The sequence below is a fragment of the Sceloporus undulatus genome, chromosome 3 (assembly GCF_019175285.1).
Source record: "Sceloporus undulatus isolate JIND9_A2432 ecotype Alabama chromosome 3, SceUnd_v1.1, whole genome shotgun sequence".
NCBI lineage: Eukaryota > Metazoa > Chordata > Lepidosauria > Squamata > Phrynosomatidae > Sceloporus > Sceloporus undulatus.
This window is the reverse complement of record NC_056524.1, coordinates 21015292-21038786: the sequence shown is the minus strand read 5'-3', so window position 1 is coordinate 21038786 and position 23495 is coordinate 21015292. Positions and strand designations below refer to the sequence as shown.

At 38.3% G+C, this 23495-nt stretch overlaps 1 protein-coding gene across 1 annotated transcript in view; it reads right to left on the bottom strand.

Annotated features, from left to right (window-relative positions):
* The window catches only part of ARHGAP42 (Rho GTPase activating protein 42), a 204912-nt gene that overhangs the window by 140881 nt on the left and 40536 nt on the right, over window positions 1-23495 (bottom strand). The window contains exon 2 of the mRNA XM_042457785.1: window positions 17033-17128. Within this exon, the coding sequence (XP_042313719.1) occupies window positions 17033-17128 (96 nt within the window). The remainder of the gene's footprint in view (window positions 1-17032; window positions 17129-23495) is intronic.

Here is a 23495-nt window from a genome sequence, read left to right as displayed (position 1 = left end):
TTGAAGAATGAGCCAACACAGAGACATTAGGGGAAAACTGAACAAAACAAACTGTTCTTCTCTCCTTTCATATACCCATTCTCAACTGTTGGCATAATGCATAAGTTCTACTTCAAATACTACTGCTCTTACGGTATGTCTACAGATGCTTGCTTCATGCCTTGCATGATGTAGATGCAAGCACTGCCACTGAATGAGGTCCTTGCCCAATATGAATACCACTGTTTAGGCAAATCCTACATTCATCTCTCATTAACTGTCAACATCAATCACGCTTCCAGAAATTAGATTATTTTCTAAGATGTCCAGATACATTTGAACACAAGCTAAAGCATTTCCTGTTCATCCAGTGCAGTATTGTTATTTCAGGGTATGTAAACACATTGCAGTTTTGCCAGTGTTTACTTTGGAATATGGCTACCCAGAGAAAACCACCAAGTATTTCAAAGGAAGTCTTCATTTTCCATCCATGTGGTCTTGAGTCTAGTCTCTCTTTTTTTGTGTGCCTGAATACACAGATCAGAAAGTTATACCCAGTGCTCACTCAACCTCAACTTGGCTTCCCAGTTACAAAAGCTGTCACTTTACTGCAAATGTTTTCCTATAACTGGAAAGAACATTTTAGTCAAGGACAGCAACATAAAGACATATTGGCCTGTTACAGATTGCCAAAATAAAGCTGCTTCGGGTCTCTTTGGAGGTATGCTATTTAAATGATGCATGGGTTCTAAGAGTCCGGAGGTCACGCCAAAACCACACTCCATTCCTAAGCATAGGAGTGCAGCTTTGGTGCAGCTTCTGGATTCTTAGGATGCATGCATCATTTAAACAACATACCTCCAAAGAGACCCGAAGCAGCTTTATTTTGGCAGTCTGTAACAGGCCATTATTCTCCTATTTTGCAACTATTGTGGACTGAAAATTTGCAGCCTTCCAGATGCTACTGATCTGCAACTCCCAGTATTCATTACCCTTGGTATAGATCATTGTGATGGCTTCAATCACTAATACCACAAGCCTGAGATTATTTCCTCCCCCCCCCCAATATTGTAGCCATTTTATGCATTTTTGCATGCAAAATTAAAACACACACACACACACACACACAATAAAATGTCTTACCACACACAGTTCTTCCATGAATTCAAATTTTTATCAGTTCAGTTGCTACTTCACTTTGTACAGATTTTGATGTTCCAGTGCAATTTCATTCAGTGCTTTCTAATGAAATTTTGTTTTTCATATTGGCAAAATTAAAATGTTTTAAAAGTCTATTAGAAGACTTTAACCCCTTTCATACTCTCTGCAGGATAATTCTTTGCAGGATCATTTCATTCAGTCCCATATTACAACGCTGAAACTTTAAAACAAGTTGTGAACACCAAATTCCTATAAACAAAATTGATGACCTTCAGTTTTGCAGGTTTGTGCAAACTCACGTTACTACCATCACCACCACCCTGCCATGACTATGGCTGTGCTGGCCACGATTGGAGTTGTTCTTCAACACATATGGCAGGCACAAGGTTGAAGGAGTCTGTTTGAGAGAGTATGTTAAGACAAAGCAGTGCAGACTTCATGGCTATAGATTATATAGTAAATTAACTTAATTCCTGCTTGACCAAGTGAGAAATTGCACATACTGCTATTCATTCTTGAAATAATCTCTTCCTCCAGTCTTGGCAAGATAGCAGCAAAGCAAATGGACAGGGAAGGGATCAGCAGCAGCACCACATGAGCCATAGAAGCTGTCTACAGACAGACAGACAGACAGACAGACAGCAGAAGCAAATGGCAAAAGCCAAGCCTACTTGAAAATCAGGCAGGAAGGTGGGCAGAAATTACCAACATATTGTGTGTATGTGCATGCATGCGTTCAAGTTACCTGTCCTCATCAATTCCATACGCTTTTCTCAGACAACAAATACTCACTTTGCCTGTCCCTTCCTCTGAAATGTAGCCTACAGCACTTATTATTTGTTAGCAGTCTTCCATTCAAGTACTAACCAGGGCTGACCCTGCTTGGTTTTCAAGATCAGATGGGATCTGGTGACTTTATGGTATTACACAGCAGCCAAATTATTCATTCCCGAAATATAAATCTATATGTAGATACATAAAAATATACTCGGGGACAAATTAGGAAATACTGGGTCACTTACATTTACATTGTTATGTTGCAAATATTTTCAAACATCCACTGATCATATTTATAGTTTGCCTTTTTTAAGTTGCATACTTAACAAGTTGAATATGAAAATGCTAAAAGATAAGCAGGGAATCCTGAAAAAAGGTCAGAATGCCCAAAGCCAGCTTAAAAAAAAATATGTGGACAATTTCCTTCAAAGTGCTGGGTGTTTAAACATAGGGAAAGTTGAGCTGTGTCCTAAATGTGTATATTAACAGCAACACAGAGAACAACATTCTCCAACCTAGTGCCTTCCAGCTGTGTTGTATAAGAAACACCATCACCTCCATTTGTATCATCAATGGACATACTGGCTACGGAAGATGTGGAGTGTCCAACTCATTTGTTGGGAAAGAATCTTCTATAGCACAGTGTGAGATGTATTATATGATCTTTACTGTACCAAAGAACTGTAAAAGCATTTCAGTTCATCTGCTGACAGTAGCTTGAGTAGCAAAACAATATGCAGATGTTAACCAAGTCAATTACATTTCCACCCATGGAATTAATTTCCAGTGTTCATTCTAAAACCTGAAAGAAATTGGTTGTGGCTTCCAATAAAACTATTGCCAACTGGTTCTTTTACCATTATTTTTATATATAATGATTTCTGTTAGGACCTAGAACACATGTACCCCCAAGCAACACAACTGTAAATATGTGTGGACCCATGTAATAAGTTAGCCTTATCTTCATCATGAGATAATTTCTTATATTGTTTCCCATATTTCATGGTATTATAAAATAGCATATAACAATTAAATACATTTTAAAATCACCAAAATACAGGAGAAATGCAAACACTAAAAAAAAAATCAGTCAAAATAGTTTACACAATTTGAAGTCAACTAAAACATTTGAAATCAGAGTCAAAATACAATTCTGAATCTGATGGTAATTTTGGGAAGACCTGGTGAAAAGGTAGGTCTTTAAATTGGAAACTCCTAAATTAATTGGAAGGAGCAGTGGCATCCCTGCAGTGGGTATCACCCAGTGTATGGGGAGGGGGGGCTTCCGTGAGGGGGCTTCTCAATGCATACTCAATGTTCACACAGCACAGGGACAGCCTGAATCTCAAGGGAAGTTTCTTTTCTGATGCTAATGGTGTTTAAATTTTATTATATATTTTCATTGCCCTTTGTCCCTAATCTCCATATATCCACAAGAGGTAGTGGCTTCTGCCTCTACAAAGACCAGTCCAGACCCTCTGAACTGACAACAAAAGTAACACCTGAGACAAAATGTGTTTGACTTCAGCATCAGAACTTTTCTTCTGTAATTTTTAATGCCTTGCACTAAAGAAGAGGACAGTGAAGTTTCAACAGCTTGTATAATGTATTTTGTCAACCAATAACAGTATTGCTGTGTTGTGGATTTTGAATTTTGTTGTAGTTTTCAGAAAAATGAATCAAAATACTTTAAGACCATAAAATGAAGTTTTCTAATACATTTGCTATAAACAGAAGCATAAAACCATAAAATGAACCATAAAATAAAACTGTGATTGAGAATAGAGACAGTGATTAAAACAGAAGTCCATAAATAACGTAGTAATGTTCAGTCCTCATCTCAGAATGAAACAGGGTCATTGCTTAATACCTTGATATTATTAATATTCTATTGTTTTATGTCATAATCTGTTAGGAAAGCTCAGACCATCTTGCAGACAGCTGACAGTGATTTCTTATCTAGTCACTGAATTTAATTTTCATCCCTCTAGCATCACATTTGCCATGGAATTAATACTGCAAGATCACTCATTGGACTATCAGCTATCTAGAATGGCATAAATAATACCTGTATTCCACTAGAATAAGGTATCATTTTGCCTCAAGAGTTTTTATTCCAACCAATCCATGTATCATCTTGAATTGCTGACACTGTTGTTGCTAACATCCTTCTCTTCATCATGTGAAACATTTGATAAATCTTTCACATTTTGAACCACTTTAAACCTCACCCAGAAAGTGAACTTTTAACTTCAAGAATAAGAGCCAAGGAACTGCCCATCCTCTCAGAAGATGGATTATACTGATCTACCACACATGTATCTATGCCAAGAAAACTATAATGATTGATACCATAAATGATCCATTGTATCAATGTTTAAATTGTAAACCTAAACCATTAACTTCATTTCTTTCCTCACAAATTTAAAAACATTGTTGTTAGCTGAAGTTACTTATTGTCTGAGTCACTATTCAGGGTTCAGAAAAAGATGTACTTACAAAAGACATAGATGCTTGGGGAGCAAGGAGACCAATGGTAATGACTACATGCACAAAGGGATACCTCAGCTTTACTCAGCTCATACTTTGGAGTAAAATCTGAGAAATCCAGATTTTGACTCTTAGCTGTGTTTTAATTTTGATAAATAAAGATTTCAAAAGATAATAACTGTATCCTTGTAATAGAGCACATTAAGAAATTTCAAAAGAAAATCAGCCTGCACTTCAGATATTTTAGCAAAGCCTTTGATAGTACAGAATGGGCATGGAAAACTGCAGCTCTCTCTTGATGAATGGGTTTTGTACAACATTTAATTGTTCTCGTGCATAACCTGTTCTCAGGACAAGAAGCTACCATCAGGACAGAACAAGAAGAAAAGGAATGGTCTGCAATTGCCAAGGGGTTAGACATTTTATCATCCTATCTGTTTAACTTGTATGGTGAACATACTGTATCTAAAGCAGGATTAGACGCGAAGGAAGGAAGATTGAAAAATTGGAGGAATGAACCATACTACTAGCACAAAATAGCAAAGACTTGGAATGATTACTGAAGAAAGACAGGAAGAAAGTGAAAAAGCAGGTTTACAGCTGAACATTTAAAAACAAAACAAAAATAATGTTCAAAGATTATTTACATGAAAGTATATAATGAAGACGTTGAAATAGTTTAAGATATTCCATACTTTGGTTTAGTTATTAATCAGAACAAAGACTGTGGTCAACAAATCAGAAGAAGGCTAGGAATTGGGAGGTTAACGATGAAGAAACTAGACAAGATCCTGAAATATAAAGATACTTTATTTTATTTATTTATGGGATTTATATCCTGCCTTTTTCCCAAAATGGGATTTAAGGCAGCCTCAAAGACATATCACTGAATACTAAAGTTAGGATTGTACATGCCATTGTATTTCCCATTTCTATGTTTGGTTGTGAAAGCTGGACAGTGAAGAAGCTGGTAGGAATAAAATCAATTCATTTGTAATGTGTTGTGGGGGTAGAGATTCACAGATACCATGGACTGCTGAATAAACAAACAAATGGATCCTACAGCAAGTCAAACTTAAGCATTTAAGGTCCTCCATTTTTCTTGAATGTCCTACATTTTGGGCTAAATTTTATCCTACAATTGTCCTATATTTTGGTCTAAATTTTGTCCTACATTTTGTCCCTGTTTTTAGTAGAGAATTATGGCAACCCTACCTAGAAGCCAAGATGACTAAATTGAGCTGCCATACTTTGGCCATATCATTAAAAGACATGATTCACTAGAAAAGATACAAATGTATCTTTTCTAAGGTAGAAGGCAGTAGGAAAAGAGGGAGACCGCATCCCAGATAGACTCAATCAAGAAAGCCATGGCCCTGAGTCTGCCAGTCCTGAGCAGGGCAGTTGATGACAGAGTGATTTGCAGGTCTCTCATTCACAGGGTTGTCATAGGGCAAAGTTGACTTGATGGCAGTTAACAAACCTTATACAGTGTGCCAGCTCCATATGCAGGCACACCATACACGGCGGAAGCCATGTGGCAATTAAATGAATGGCATGCATGCCCGTGGCACTCGCGTGCCGCCCCACCGTGAGCACGAGCCCCATTATACTGAATGGGGCTCAAGTATACACATTACTACCTTATGCAGCGCGGATCCTCCACGTAAGGCAAGGCTCCACTGTATTACTACTTAGTGAAGCTGTAGTTCTGACAGCCAAAAGGGCTTTCATTTTTCTGACATCCAACACCAATTTTGTTGGAGTGAAGCAGTAAAGAAGAAAAATTGTTATTCATTTTTTTGGGAAACAGGAACATTCATTTCCCTAATCTTTAGTAAGCACAACCTTAGCTACTCTTCTTGCAAGACTACAAGTAAGCACGACTTTGATAAATTTGATGGGGGGCATCGTTAGGCTGTCTTTTCCTTCAAAAATCAAGCACCAAATATTAATTTAAGCATTTTGACTATTTGGCCTAGCATCCATTCCTTATCCCCCTGTACCCCTCAAATGTGGCTTGAATACCACACTGACTAGGTTCTGCCCAGGAAGTAGGTTTCAGACAGAGGCAAAGTTATGCTTTAAAAAGGCCTCTGATATGAACAGGTGTGACAGATGGGACTTCCATACTTTTCTTCTCTGCTCTTTTTAACAGAGTTCATGGGTTTACTCAGTTCTGTCTTCAAAACAACTCTGATGCAGATTGGCAACAGATGGAAAAATGTAAGAACACCCAACAAGCTTCATGGGGAGAAGCCAGCTTGAGACAAGCATGCTCCAGGCAAAGTCCTAGAATTTGCCTTATTCACTTACCCCTTCAAACATGAATTTCTACAACCAACACCCCCCCCCCAATAATTTAATGTTACAGGGAGGAAATTAGTTAGAATGGGGAAATAACTTTTGGCTGTTTGTCAGTCTGTACGACAGTTAAACATTTTTGTATGAGGAGAAAACACCTGCCATTTCAATTACTGAAGCTGTATAATGGTTATATATGGGTGGTGCTGCGTGGGTGAAGCAATAAAAAGCAGTAAACAGAAAATAAGAACTTTGGTTCTACATTTGCACCTCATTAAATAAGCTCTCATTGTTGCTGTTTTAAAAAGAATCTATTGTACGTGTCAAATACCTACCTAAAATATTTTTGAAGTTTGAAAAGCTGAAATATTTTTAAAATATTTACCATAATGTTTACCATAATGAATATATATCCAACATCTTAGCTATAAAACAAACTCACTATTGCTAGAAGGAAAGAGAGATATTGGATGGAGGGTAAGAAGGAAATACGAGTATGGGCACTGGTGCATTGGCCAATACTTTATATCACTGTGTCCAAAAAAATTAAGTTGTCTAATTATTCAGTACTGTATAACCAAAAACTCACCTCTTTCTGTAATATGGTCTCTGTTTAGTGTTTCACAGGTTAACCTGATCATAAGAACAGGTGAATGGGATCTTTGCTGCTTGCAGTGCTAGCTATAAGGTCAAACATGCATTGAAAGTAACAAGGTATCTTCTACCTTTTCAGTTAAATGAGATGCTTTTGTAAAATAAAATAACATATTTTTTTCTACAGGTTAAATATTCTAGCTACAGAACGTTAAAAGTTATAAATAAAACTAAGGGGTTGCACAGAACAGCCTGAAAGGGGCAGTCTGTGTCACCCCTGGAAGTGCAGGATTGAGGCCACAGTAACCACACACGCAGCCCGGTGGCCCCAATCCAGCAGTTTTTCAGGCCAAGAGAAGTGGCAAAATGATGCTTCTCTTCAGCCTGGAAAATGGGTACCCTTGCGGCTTGATGCCCGCTGGCACCCTGACCCTAAAGAAGAGAAAGGGGTGACCCCTTTCTTCTTTGCATCATTGGCGCGGCCCTGTGGTTGCTATGCCAGCGATGCACACGCAGAAAGGAGCTGCAAAACACAGCGGTGCAGTGACGTGTCCTGTGTGATGTGCAGTTTGGACACATCACACAGGGCATGTCATGGATGTGTGCCCCATGTGGGCAGAGCCACACAGTCATGGCGGCGCCCACACATACTAGGGTTAAGGAGCGTATGGTTACTGCGTGCTCCCTAGCCCTAGTATTGGCGGCAGCATGCCGCTTTTGGCCCATCTATCTTGGGTCTAACATACATTTGAAGAATCTTTTTAAACAATAGAGTATAACTAATGATCCTATCCAACAACTTTAAGTAATGGTCTTGACAGGACAGAAGGAGGTGCTGCTTCAGATACTTGAGCAACAAATTACTTGAACTTTTAAAAACCCTGAACTGAGTTCAATAACAAACATGCAACCAATTGAATCCTTTTGGAATTGATGTAACTGGCTCTAGCTATGCCAGTCAAGATCTAGCAGCAACTGAAGCTTCTAGTTCTTAAAGATAACCTTACATACAAGACAGCAGCAATAACCCAACATGAAAGTTACCAGAGAATGGATCATAGTGGCCAGTCTTATCCTGAACATCCACAAAAAATGAGAATATTTATGTACACACACACACTACTCCAAGTTTTTGGGCTTATCCTAATCTCATGGAAGGGCATGGATCAGCCTGTGACTTCAACAAGGCCTTCCAAGGCACTGTTGATAAAACACGAAGACACACATTTTCCATGTGCACCTAAGAGAGGAAAAATCTAATAGTGCATGTCCTTTGGGGAATTACCAAAGTAACTACCTTATCTATTAACTTTGTACCCAACAAAATACAATGCACATTAAAGGCTGACACAAAGACAAAGCCTTGAGGATACAGAGCCATCTACCATAGTTAATCATGAGCCAAAAATCTACATTTCAACTGATGATGGTAGATCAAAATGGTCTGATTTCATGACTACCATAGCCATTACTGCTCAGTGATCCTTAGTGTAAATTCTCTCCATTACATCACAGAGAAAAAATGTGGGTCCCTTATGCAAGCCAAGTAGGAAGATACATTCTTCTAGCTCTGTGACCCATGCACAAGCAATTGTGCATTTACTAGGTAAGCTATTGAACTCCTTTTAATTTACAGCTTCAGCCTCTGGAATGACTTGATGGCAGCAAGAAATGCTATGCAATGGTTTCAATAAATATATTGCGTTAACATTACAGCACAAGTGCAGGTTATCATGTAGATGTTCATAACCTTTGGGAGGTGTTACCAACATTTATCCAGGAGAAGACCTTATCTGAACAACCTTATCTGAACAATAAAATCAACACATTGTTTACATTGATGTCTATGATGAATGTGATCAGAACTAATCTCCTAATCTCACTACTCAACTAACCCACACTACCATTCCCAACTATGAACTGACAAAACTACCACTACAACTCAGCTAGCAACCAACTGACATTGTACCCTTTTTTCAATTACTCTCTTTTATTTTTTTATATTATATAATGCCTTCTTATATTATAATACAAAAAACACAAACCGTACACAAGGAAAAGTTTAATCCTTATCCACACCCACAGTGTTTTAAAACTTGATTTTTCACCCAGCCCAAAAGAAACATAAACATAACAGCGGCAAAAGACACAAGTAGTCTGAAGATGAGAATAAACCTCAGTTGTCATAAAAGAAATACTGCAGTGTCTTTTTGTTATGTGTCTTTGACATATGTCGACTCCAACAAAATATGTCAATCCTTTCTTAGGGTTTTCTTGGCAAGATTTATTCAGAAAAGCTTTGCCATTGCTTTCATCTAAAGCTAAAAAAGTGGAAATTGCCCAATTTCACCCAGGGAATTTCCATGGCCAAGCAGGGATTCAAATCCTGGTCTTCAAGAATCCTAGTCCAACACTCAACCATGTTGTCTCTCAAAATATATTCTATCAGTATTTAATTACCATTAAGATGGAGACCATGTGCAGATAAAATATATATCTCAAGTAATTATTTATACAAGAACTGCCTGAGTGCTCAAATGGATCAGTTCATCTCCTACATACTCACCATCCCTTAAACATATTGCTGAAAGTCTAAGGAGGCATTCTTCTACTTTCTCTATAAGAACATGTGAAGGTAAATTCAAAGTAAGGACTGCTCTTTAAGAAGAAATCTGTAATAATAGGCATAGCTACATTGCATAAATTACATTGTCAAAAAACAGTGAAGAATCGCAACATGTTGATATTAATACATCTGACCAGCTTAGTAAAGCCAACATGATCAGTTTTTCAGTTAACAGCCCTACACCAAATACACTGGCTGCACTGAGATATTACAACAAGCTGGAACTCCTGGTGCGTTGTTGTGGACAAGCTAGCATGCCAGTGCATGCTGGCTAATTGTTTCTACTTTCCCTGAGAGCAGTGAAATAAATCACAGATCTTCAGGATTTTTCTATGGTGGCATGAAGACATAAAAGGAATCCAGCTCCAGATGTCTGTGTGTGTTTTTCTTACTCTTAGCACATTGCAGAACTAACCACAGAAAAAACTGGATTAATTCTCTGGGTTCTAGTGGGGAGGTTACCTGCTGTTATCAAATATCACAACAAACAAATCACAAATCAAATGAAGGGCAGGAAGCAGGAATGATCAGGCATGATGAACATACCATTCATTCTCAGTGATGCAGATGTTTCTCAAAGCTTTCTGGCTCATTATGATGTCCAAATGCAGCCACTTTCTCTCCTAATTTCTGTTTGTAAAAGAAATGCAAGCCCACTCAATAAAAACTCACTGGAAAACATTTAGTGAGTAATGGGATCCCTAGCACCTTGGTGGGTGCAATTAAAATGCCAACAACAGTTGTTTATGGTTAAGAAATGAATGCATATTGCCTTCTTAAGACTTTTTTTAAAACCTTTCCCTTCTGTATATTGAACAAAATATAAATATATAATCAAAGCTATTCTTGCTATCTGAGAAGTCTACCACCTCTTGTATCCATTAATTCAACCTTATGGCACGGGATCCACTACAATTCAACATATTTCAAATTACTGTATATTTTCCCTGAGCCAAATGGAAGGAGATTTAGAACATAAGAAGAGCCACTACAGATGTCACCAAAGGTTCATCCATTCTAGCATTGTATTCACACTGTAGCTAATTTGACATCTAATGACAATAGGACCTAAGTCACCTTTCTGCTATATACCACAAATGGTATATAGAAAAATACCACCTCTGATACTAGTGGTAATATAGAGCCATTATGACTAGTAGCCATTGTTTAGCTTGAGCTCTTCCTAGGTATTCCAAGGATTCTAGTGTCAGAAATAGTCTCATAGCAGGTGATGCATACAGCAAAAGTACAGTAATGGGGAAATGTAGCCAGCATCACCCTAATCTATGACTAACATGTATGCATCAACACATGTGTGTTCATTCTCATTTTGGGTTTAGTGCAGTGATTCCCAAACTCTGGCCTGCCAGGTGTTTTGGACTTCAGCTGTCAGAACCTGGATCCATCTTGATCAATAGTCAGGAATTATAGGAGCTGAAGTCCAAAACATCTGGAAAGCCAGAATTTGGGAATCACTGGTTTAGTAGAGATTTTTTTTTCTTAAACAGGCACTTGACATATAATTGATCTAAATGTCCTCATTCCCCCACAATATATATTTCTTATCCTGTTTCAGAGTTGAAAGCTCACTTCATAATAATACATCTTCAACAGCCAAGATACTTGCATTCTTGCCATCCATCATCTCTGGCAGAAAGATTGCATGTGTCATTTCAGAATATGGAGGAACTACAATCATTAGCAAAAGGATGAATGATGTATTGCATCTTCAGTTCCATGTCCTTCTGGAAAGGTTTAACATTCTGTATCATACTACCAAATAGATGTCACCATTGGTTTTTAATTGGAACAAAAATACATTTTATGTGATTTATCTATTATACATTTCTGTTCATCATTCCACAGGTGGAGTCCACTCTTCTTTGAAGAAGAACCATTCTTACCTCTACTGTAAGATCACTTTCATAGCTCAGCTATATATTTTTGTTATTATTGTGTACGTGCAAGTTGTTTCCTATTCATGTCAACTCTAAGAAACCTATCATAGTGGCTTCTTAAAAAGATTTATTCAGAAAGGAGTTTGCTTTTTACCTTTCTCTGAGGCTTGCTCAAGGTCACCCAGTGGGTTTTCATGGCTGAGAAGGGATTTGAACCCTGGTCTCTAGAGTCCTAGTCTAATAGCCAAACAACTACACCACAATGACTCTCACAGAAACAGATTATAAACTATTAAAGTTTTTTCAGGGTACATTTCACTACATCATATGACTAAAAGTCAGGGTAGCAGGATGATGCCATCATAATTTAGAAAAGCTTTGCTCAGACTGACATAAATCCATGGATATCTGCAGCATAAAAGCTCTGGTAATGTGACATTTGGAGAACAAGCACTCTTGCAGATTCGAAGGAATGCATTTCATAGCTTTTGCATGCATTGTCCAACTAATTTAGAAAAAAGCAGGACAGCAGCTATAAGAAAAACTATGTGATTCTTAATATTCACCAGCTATGAGGGAAATACAGCATGTTGCTGTAACTGAGGAGCAAGTCCAAAGCTGCCATTCACATTTAACTACAGGACAGCAAGGAAGCAGGTGGCATTCAAGTTACAATTAACACCCTCTACACTCAGATGCCTAAGGCAATATATAGTAAAAATATGACCAGACATGTATTCTAGACCCAGTTTTAGGAACATTCCAACTGAATGTCTGGATTATATTTGTGGGGTAAATTAAGTTTCCTAAAGCGTCAGTCTTTTTAAGGAAACAAAAATATTTAAATATCAAAATATCAAATCCAGGTCTGCTAGAGTTTGGCTTTAAAATTAGCAGAGTAGCAGAAGAGTGGCTTTAGCTAACTATGGGCTCGAACAGATAGGCCAAAATAAGGCTGCTTCGGTTCACTTTGGAGATATGCTGTTAAAATGACACATGCATCTTAAGAGGCCAGAAGCTGCATAAAAGCTGCACTCCAGTCCTTAGGACTGGAGCATGGCTTTGGCGTGGCTTCTGGCCTCTTAGGATGCATGCAGCATTTAAACCATATACCTCTGAAATCTTTAGAGAATGTCTGTTATTCCCAAAGGGAGAGTGACCTAAGTCACATGGTTAATTTGAATGTGTGTGTGTTTGTGTGTGTGAGAGAGAGAGAGAGAGAAAGAGAAAGAGAGAAGAGAGTGAGAGGAGAGTTTACAAGCAGGAACTCCCTATCTAAGGAGGGGGAAAGAGAATGCAAAAATCTTCCAACAATATTTAAACATATTCCTGCACTCTCTTGAAAAACATAAGCCATCTACACATGTTATAGCTACAGCTGTATTAGAAATAAGTAATCCAATGAAAAATCCCATGATTCTTCTTATTCTATTCCTGACCAATGTACATTTTTGGGAACAAGCCAAACTCAATTCAAAAATGTTGCAGTCGCTACCATGAACAGTGTCTACACTAGATTCTGTAGCAAACAGTGAAATTTGCTATGGTATAAAATGTGCTCAGGGCCCAAGCTGTTTTCAAACGTAGTTGCAAGATGATGAAAATGCCAGTAGAACAATAGTGGCATTAAGAATTTAAAAAGTGGGGGGGGGGGGAGAGTGGGAATGAAAATTTATGTACAGTACAAATATTGGCAGGGGACAAGCTTGACAGAATCTGGAGTATAGCAGGCATTATTAAACATATTACCCAAAGGAGGAAGGCTAAATTCTCAATATATGTATTTGTATGTGTGCATGAATAACATAGTCCAAACACACAGAAGCCTCCCATGCATGCACACACACAGGGTGATTAGATGTCATAACGATAAAGGAGAGCAAGTCACCGTGAAATGTAGGATGTTCAAGAAAAAAGTAGAACATTACAAAATAAAAGCTGAAAACACTAATATAAATATAAATTCATGCTTCTTAGTCATGCTCAAAATGGAAGACATTTTAAAATTCCTCCTGGACAGAAGGTTGACATGCAGGACATATCCTGGACATCTGGTCCCCTGCGCCCGTGTGTGTGTGTGTGTGTGTGTGTGTGTGGAACCTTTCTGTCTGAAAACTGAGATAAAATGCTTTTAAAAATAAAAACTGCAAGGTAATTTTTTCACTCAGATCATTCAAATCATTTCTATGCATATGGGGGAAGGGGGAACTTCATGTTCCTCTGTCTGATCACCATCTTATTTCAGCAAGCATTTCCCCCATAAAAATTCCTAAGGGCCTCCCTCCTCTTCCGTGGCCATGAGGATGGGCTAATGGGGTTTTAGCTGTTTTAGCTGTTTTTATTCTATTGTATAATTGTATGATGTGGTTTGTTTTTTTTAATCTACTGTATGTTTATGTATATGTGTGTAAACTGCCCTGATCTGGGGAAGGCGCGGTATATAAATAAAACTTTTATTTTATTTATTATTATTTATTATCCTTCATACCACATCCGATGCTGCTAGAGACTAAATCCTGAAAGAACAAAAGAAAGTAAGAGAGCAAGAAACCCTTGATTGAAGTCTGAAACACCAAAAATACATATGGATCTTAGCCACAATCCTTAGTAATTTATTGGGCTACATCTCAGACTGGGATAATGTTCCTCTCAAATGCCACTCCTCAAATCATATTATCTGGGCTCTGGAGAGATAATTCTTTCAGTCTAATGGTTAGCTACTTTAGGATAGCTGGAGTTGTAATTTTGTAACTTCTATTGGCTCAAATATTTTCTACAATGGTGCAGTAACCCCCACCCTACTCTTACATCTCAGGCACAAGTTACCTCTCTTCATAATACAAACATCAGCAAAATCAAAATGTACAGAATTGTTTTAAACAAGAATAATCAAATAACATGTGTATGCTACAACATCATCACAATGAGTCAGTACCAACTGCTCATGTAAGTACGGCAATGGAAGAAGGAAAGATAAATGTAGACTTTAAAAATAATCAGTATGCATATGACACACAACTAACTCTATCTCTGTACTCAATCTGATCTCAAGGAAGCTGTTGACGTCTTGAACTAGCTCGCAGTGGAAATTATTTGTCTCACACACAGGAAGTAAGAATGCAGATTCTGTCCACTTTACCTGCCTCCTCAAGATTTCCTATTTAGAGGTTAACAAGATTATTCCCAAGCATAGGTAAAGTGAGTCAGCTCCCATATATGAGATCATCCAGGACATGACAAGCTCTAAATGAGCCAGAGACGTGACTAGGGTTTTAAGGGGAAGATGTACAGAGAGTACACTCTTTCTCTTGATCCATCTGTACAGAATCTAAAATTACTTTGAAGATCATTTAGTCTACCCCTCTAGCAAGCCTGGAAATCCAATTTTACAGTATCCCTGGTAGGTGATCAGTCAGCTTTAAAATGTCAAAGGAAAATTGTCCACTGTGGGAGCTCACCACTAAGCTGACCACTTTTCCACCAGGTATGAAGCTCTGGCTAAAGCTCCACTGCCACTAAATGGTAAGACTTCCACAACTCACATGGTTACCACCAAAAGTGAGGGGTTTTTCCTTATCCCAACATCTTCCAACAATTTAGGGACCTCCTCCTGCCCTACTGATGTGACCACCAATTGTGGGGACATCCTAGATCCTTCAATATACTTGTGTGAAATATTATGCAAATTATATATCCACCGGACACCACTCCTCTTTATTCATTGCTGTCACCACACCCACCATGTCTGAATTCAAGCTTTAAAATAGATAGCATTACCAGAAACCAAAAGCATCGGCAGAAGCTGAACACAACAAAATATATTTAATACATTTATAACATAGTTCAAATTCTTTCACACTCTCTAATTCAGACTAAAACACCACTCACTAATTCCTAAACTTGACCGACTCCCTTAATCCTAATCCTCACTTCACTCACTCCTTTCTTTCTAACTATATCAACTCGAAGTGACATATCAACTGACATCCCAACTACCACTCACTAGCCTTATCCAAATCTCCTGACATTACACCAGTTGCCTCTCATTCTTCATATTCCATTCTCCCACCCCATCCTAACAGCTCCTTACCTTATAACACAATGCATATCTAAACAAATTACCTATATATAGTTAATTAAACAACATTTACACCACAAGTCCATAACATCACATCAATGCAACATCCGCATGTAGATGTAAAGGTGGGCCCCAAAGTTATAAAGTCTGAGTACCACTGTATTAAATGCACATTATATAAAAACAACATGCCTTTCACCCAACCAATTAAAGGCTGAAGGCCTATTTAAATAGGAAGGTCTCTGTGAAGTCGAAGGCTTTCATGGCTGGCATCCATAGTTTTTTGTGGGTTTTTTGGGCTATGTGGCCATGTTCTAGCAGAGTTTCTTACTGACGTTTCGCCAGCATCTGTGGCTGGCGTCTTCAGAGAATGTTGCCTGGAAAGGACTTGGCTATATATATTGTGTGACCTGGAAAGGCATGATCCCAGCAGACAATGAGCACTAATCAAGCAGACATTAATCCTCTTGTGCAGACCCTCACACCCTGAGGACTGCCATTAACAACAAACAATATACATGCAAATCACTCCTGCCTTTCCAGGTCACACAATATATACAGCCAAATCCTTTCCAGGCAACATTCTCTGAAGATGCCAGCCACAGATGCTGGCACAATGTCAGGAAGAAACTCTGCTAGAACACGGCCACATAGCCCAAAAAACCCACAAAATACTAGGAAGGTCTCTGACTGCTAGCAAAAAGAGAACAGAGGCCAATCAAGCCTCCCTTGAGAGGGAGTTCCATAGCCTAGGAGCAGTTACTGAGAAGTTCTTGTGTGTCTTTAAATTTGTTTCCAACTTATGTCAACCCTAAGGCAAACTTACATGGTTTTCTTGGTAAGATTTGTTCAGAGGGGGGTTGTCTTTGCCTTCCTCTGAGACTGAGGGAGTATGACTTGCCCAAGGTCAACTAGTGGGTTTTCATGACCAGGCAGGGATCAGAATGGTGGTCTCTCAGTGTCATAGTTCAACACTCAAACCACTATACTACTGGTCATAGATATCATAGGTCACTCAAATGTTACTTATAGGGTAAAGAAAATATTGCCACTGCAATTCAAAAATCTATTTTACACAGGGTTGGAATTTTAATATTGCAAGATGAAGCAACACAGAACACTCACCAATGCTAATTTCATCATCTGTTTCAGCATCTCCAATGCATTCAAACTGAAAATCTTGAAGTGACTGGGAAAATTTTTGTACTGCCATGGATAAATCTGTAAAAAGAAGATTATCTAAAATTACTTGTTGAGTTTATAGAGAACAAATTTTCATCAGCATATTTAACTGATCTACTTATATTCTGGAATAAGGAAAATTAAAAATACTGATTGTAAGATTCATGGTGTTAAACAAATTTTCACTTCTCGACAGTATGAACAATATAGGCTTGGATGATAGAAATATATGCATTTGTACCAAGAACTTCCTTCAACCATCATAGTATTGTTTCATCATCATCATCATCATCACACACACACAGAGGTTGGTTATACATGAGAAGGGCTTGATAATAGTACTGTGAGCCTGTCTCAAAGCTAATTAAACTACAGCAGAGCTTGGAATTAATTCATCAAATAACTCATTAATTTATTAATTTGAAAGATTTCCCCCCCTAGCAATTTCCCCTGACTTTCAAGATTCCCCAATTAATACTGAAGCTTAAAAATATACTTTAGTGAATTGCATCATTAGAATTCATTAGGGTGGAAGCCTCTCTTTCGATCACAGGCGAGGGAAAATCTACTGACTCAAGAGAAAAAAAATTAGAATTGGAGACGCATGGCTCTGCTGTTAGGTACATTAATCTCTGTGCTTTCTTAGGGAGGACAACTGGAGGGGAGGAGAAAAGAGGAAAACTTCTAAAGCAGAAGAGCTGTGTTTGGGAAAGAAGGAAAACAGAAAAATGGGGAGGGGAAAGGGGGGCATGAGTCTTGGAACAGAATGTGGATGGAGTAAGGTAAGGGGAGTAAATTGTTTCCAGGTGGTGAAGGTCCTCAAGCAGCCACAACCCCTTCAGGCCATATAGGTCTGAAAGGCAGATGTCTCCTTCCCCAAGGCTCTGTATGGTAGTAAAATATCAGGGTTTGTGTTAGGAATACCTTGCCATTTTCTCCATTAACTTCTCCTCTGTTGATCATATTCTAAACTGTTTCCTACTGTATATTATATAATCAGTTGGTCCTTGGTATCTGAGGGCTTGCCATATGCGGATCCAAGCATCTACGGATGACAGGCCCACGTTGTCCACAATGGGTTGCCATTAGGGACAGCCTTCATTGTCCTGTGATGGCATGTGCATGAGGCTGAGCCATTATGGTCCATTGGCCCCAATGCATGCACTACCACTGGGGACGACAACAGGCTTGAACATCCATGGATTTTGGTATCCACGGGGGGGGGGGTGTCCAATATGGATCCCCAGAGGTACCAAGGGCTGATTGTATTTCATAGTATTATTTGGGATGATGATAATAATTTTATTTATATTTCCCGCTTCTCTCAAGGATCGAAGCAGGATTACATCATTAAAAATACAATAATAATACAAATAGTGACTATAAAATACTAATACTGAATTACAATATTCCTATTAATTCCTTAAAATATCTAATCATAAAATAATCCTGTAATGATTATCATCCTGCAGGGATAGGCTGCAATGAACCTGAAATTCTTTAATGTGTTAGCTCTTAAACCTCTTACCCATTTTCTTCTCTCTTATACTTTACTATTTCTTTCTCTCTCCTTTTCTCCCTACACCCTTTCCATTCTGCTACTCATTATTCAACTCCTTCTTCAGTGGTTCTGATCTCACACATTGACCTTGAGAGCAAAAAGATAAAGCTATCAACATTCATGTTTTACTACCCCTTTTCAGATCTTCCATTTAAAAATCTAGTCTTCTGAGTAAGGTTTAACTTCAATTAGCTGGCACTTACTTCCAGGTAATTAGGATAAAATTGCTCCATCCATTTCTAATTAAGTCCATTTTTTTCAGTGATCCAACAGAGACATTCTTAGGTTTCTAAGCTATGTTCTTTCCTTTACACACTTGAGCCAATCTATTTTTTACAACCAAGATTCATTCATTCGAAATTAATGAAGGCAAATATTGTTTTATTTCATTAACTTTACAATATATGATTAAGAAATTTACACAAATTAATAGTGAAGTACGATGAGTTCATAGAATATGTGGTCATTGACATGTTATCATTTAAACTAGAGAAATCAGACTGAATTTTGAGATCTCTAGCTTCTGTGCTGCACCATCAATGTTTGCAGACCATGGCCTGTACAGACAGCCAAAATAAAGCTGCTTCGAGTCACAGTGGAGGTGGGTGTTTCAATGATGCATGCATCCTAAGAGTCCAGAAGCCACACCAAAGCCACGCTCCCAGTCCTAGAGCGTGGCTTTGGTGCAACCTTCTGGACGCTTAGGACGCATGCATCATTGAAACACCATACCTCCACTGTGACTCGAAGCAGCTTTATTTTGGCTGTCTGTAACAGGCCCATGTTTCTTGACTAGGAGTGGAAATGCAGAAAGAATTTCGTTAGAAAGAAAATGTCTTTCATCTGTTCAGATGTTCTCCAACTATTTCTGATTAAAACCCTGATTCAGCGACTGGTTTCATCTGTACTTTTGCTTGTGGTGGATCAGTGTCCTCTAAACAAAATAAACAATCCCTTATTAATATTTAACTAACAAGGCATTTGAAGAGTTAGGGCCTGTACAGACAGGCCAAAATAAAGCTGCTTCAGGTCACTTTGGAGGTATGCTGTTAAAATGACACGTGCATCTTAAGAGGCCAGAAGCTGCGCCAAAGTGTGGCTTTGTCGTGGCTTCCGGGCCCTTAGGATGCATGTAGCATTTAAACAGCATACCTCCAAAGTGCCCCAAAGCAGCTTTATTTTGGCCTGTCTGTTCTGGCCCTTAGTGAAGTGTATATGTTGGTGAGGATGGGAAGAAAAAAGAGATACAGAGAAGTATCAAACTGAACTGATGAGGGGAAGCAGAGTAAACAAAATAGTAATATGTAACTGTTTACATTGCAGGTGCTTGGCATAATTGTGATTGAGTAGACTTGTTAACTAGAGATAAAACAAAATATGGTTTGTGACTTTCTTTGCTATTATAAGCACCCATAGCCTAGTCACACCTCTCCCTCAATACTCCTACCTCTTACTCTTATTCCGCTGCTGAATTTTAAATCATTATCAAAAAGTCTGTAAAAGGTTTCCAATCTTTTAAGCACTTTGCTAAAGAATTTTCTCTAACCAAACAAGAGAGTTTATCCATTTCTGCCAAAATTGTCATTTTCAACAATCATTTCTCCTTCATAGGTAATAAGGAATTCTTCCATTTCTGCACATAGAGCAATCTTGCTGCCATATCCATATGCTGAAGTCATTTTCCACATTTATTATCTGTTCATCCATAATTCTCCCCCCCACACACACACAAAAAGTTCTGGTTTTAACTGTTAGTTTTCAAAATTATCTGCATCATAGTATGTATCTGATGCATGCATACAATGGCCTGTTACAGACTGCCAAAATAAAGCTGCTTCGGGTCTCTTTGGAGGTATGCTGTTTAAATGATGCATGCATCCTAAGAATCTGGAAGCTGCACCAAAGCTGCACTCCAGTGCTTAGGAATGGAGTATGGCTTTGGTGCGACCTCCGAACTCTTAGGACCCATGCATCATTTAAAAAGCATACCTCCAAAGAGACCCGAACCAGCTTTATTTTGGCAGTCTGTAACAGGCCAATGTATGCATCTAATTTCTTGGCCTTTTTCCATCACTTATTACAAAATGTCTCTTCACATTGTTCACATTTCCAACATGCATTAGAAACACCTTTATACATTCTAGGCATTTTCTCTGGGATCATGTACCAATTGTACATCATTTTGTAAAACTTCTCTTTATAATTTGATATGCAGGATGAACAAGTGAAAGAATTTATGACAAAATGGGCTAAGAATTTTGGAGACAAAATACATATAGAATAGTGGGAAAATATGACTAAGGGGTTGAAATTTTCATTATATCATGATCACAACCTTCACTTTCTCATTTGAACACAGTGCAACTCTGTTACTAACACAGAATGAACTAGACAGCCTTTCCAAAAAAATAAAAATAAAAAAAAAAAGCTTACAACATCTGTATGCTTGGAAAACATTTTTATAAGTCTTCCTTTTTCTTGTGTACCTTCATTTCTGATTTACAGTGACCCTAACGCAAACCTATCATGGGGTTTTCTGGGGCTGAGCATATGTGATTTGCCCAGGTAGCAGTGGGTTTCAATGGCCAAGTAGTAATCGAACCCTGATCTCCAGAGTCATAGTCTAATGCTCAGACTTGCAACATATTTACATATGTTAATCACCTCTGGCTCATCATTTTAAAAAAAACCAGCTGAGTCTATCACTAGTTGCCTGGAGGCAATTTTTACTTGACATAATCTGGAAAGTGAGCATTAGCATGCCGGTCAACTGACTCATCAAATGATTATTATTAGAGGACACATAGTCCACAACAAGGATTATGTTCAATGTATTAGCTTGTATCACTCATTTACTACAATTGTGTATTAAAAATGATGTGGTTGTTTTGGAAAAGTACCGTTACTCATTTCCTTTGCTCATTTCTTTTTCATTCTAATAGTAAACTCTGGTGTCCCAGACAAAAGCCAAACAGAACTTTTCAATGAATCATTCCTGTTTATAAAACTTTAATTGGACCACCCCAAAAAATTTAAACTCTGTTCCACAATACAGTTTACTTATTTTTTTAATTAGCATAACTATAGTTCATTATAGTTCTAATAAACTTGTGGGCTTTTTATGATCAGTATTTAACCTGTAAATAGCTCTTACAAACTGAAAGGATAACAATGGGGGGATGCAGACAGGCAGCTCCATGCTACCCATCTTTACCCCTCGTCGATGTCACGCCAACTGCACCACGCGGCCCCAAAGTGCTTCCTAAGAAGAAGCCACCTACACTCACGTACCCTGACAGCGCCACTTCCAGTGAGTGCTGTTTGAGCACACAGACACATGCCATGTGTGGGCAAGGCTGTGGCAAGATGGCGCACAGGTGCCACTATTAGGGCTGGATGCATATGGACACCCTTAAATCGGCCCCAGGATGGTGCTTTTTGCCCATCTATATTGGGCCAATATTCATAGCTTTATCTATTTCTTCGGTAGTGGCCCAGGATTTGACCACAGGTTCTCACCTTGAAGACCCAGTATATTGGGTTGGTATGCTACAATCACATTTCCACCCTGTTTGTTTGAACTGGATACTTATGCACACAAAAACAAAACAAAAACAGTGCAAGGGGAAGTAAGATTATACATTTTTAAAATCAGGTAATTTAATCTTTTAGTTGTATGATCTTACATTTTCCTCCATAACCTAAAATTTACCTCTGCAGGAAAATGTTCCCCAAATGTGGATTTGTTTAACTGTTTCCCATCTATAAACTGTATTCTCTGTACCCCTGTCTTTCCAATACCTTGAGAACACATTGTAAACTGAATTATGATTATTAAAAACAGAAACTCAGCTAGCAGTCTTCCTGATGTACTGAGTCGCTGCAGAGCGTCTACATTTTACTTAATATATGTTTTCTATTACAAAAGGTATTGAATAAACGTGCAGACTCAGAGGATGCTTTTTATTCCTAGATATATCTTTTGAGTGGATGTATCATTCTTGTTTGGCAGTTGCACATCAAAGATTAGATAATACAAGCTTGCACTGCACAAAGTGATACTCTTTGGCAATGGAACATTAACATTACTCTTCTTTCCAAATGGATTTTAGAATGACCTGCTGTTCCCTTTGCAGGCCTGTAAAGGGTCTTACAGTAAAAAGTAAATAAAAATAAATCAGTGAAATAGTAGATAAGCTTTCAGGAAGGACAAATGGCGTATTGTACTAAATTTACAATAGAGAAGTACATGAGGAGCTAATGTCTGCCTACCCAGATTGCCACTGGACAGGGAAGAATATAAGAGAGTAAGAGAGCTTCCTATTCCCAGCTGAACTTCCATGAGTATGCAGGAGTTTTGGAGTATTCCTACATATTTTAGATTGCTCCCGAATCCTACCCTGTTGTGATATAGGAGATTATTATTATTCACCATGATCACAATAATACCTACCAACTTGAGAGCAGTCCCAATTGTACGTGTCTCCAATCACTATAGCAGCCATTGCAGGTCTGGTATTCTCTTTTCCAGCACACTTCTTAACCCTATGCATTTCGGCTCCATTACTTTACTAGCTTGCTTTTCTTTTTCTTTTCTCTCCCCCCCCCCCCCCCCCCTCTCTTTTTTTCACAGTTTAGGTATTTTGGTAATGTGATTGGGGGGGGAAATAAGGGGGAGGATGATTTAAAAAAAAAGAAAACACGCCATTTGAGAATAGTGGGGACGGGGAAAGGGGAGTTAGAGAGAGAAGAAAACTGACACTTGACTGCCCAATGCCAGGACTGCACCCCAGGCATTACTGGACACAAATCTAATGCTACCACAACAATATTAGCAGCAACTGA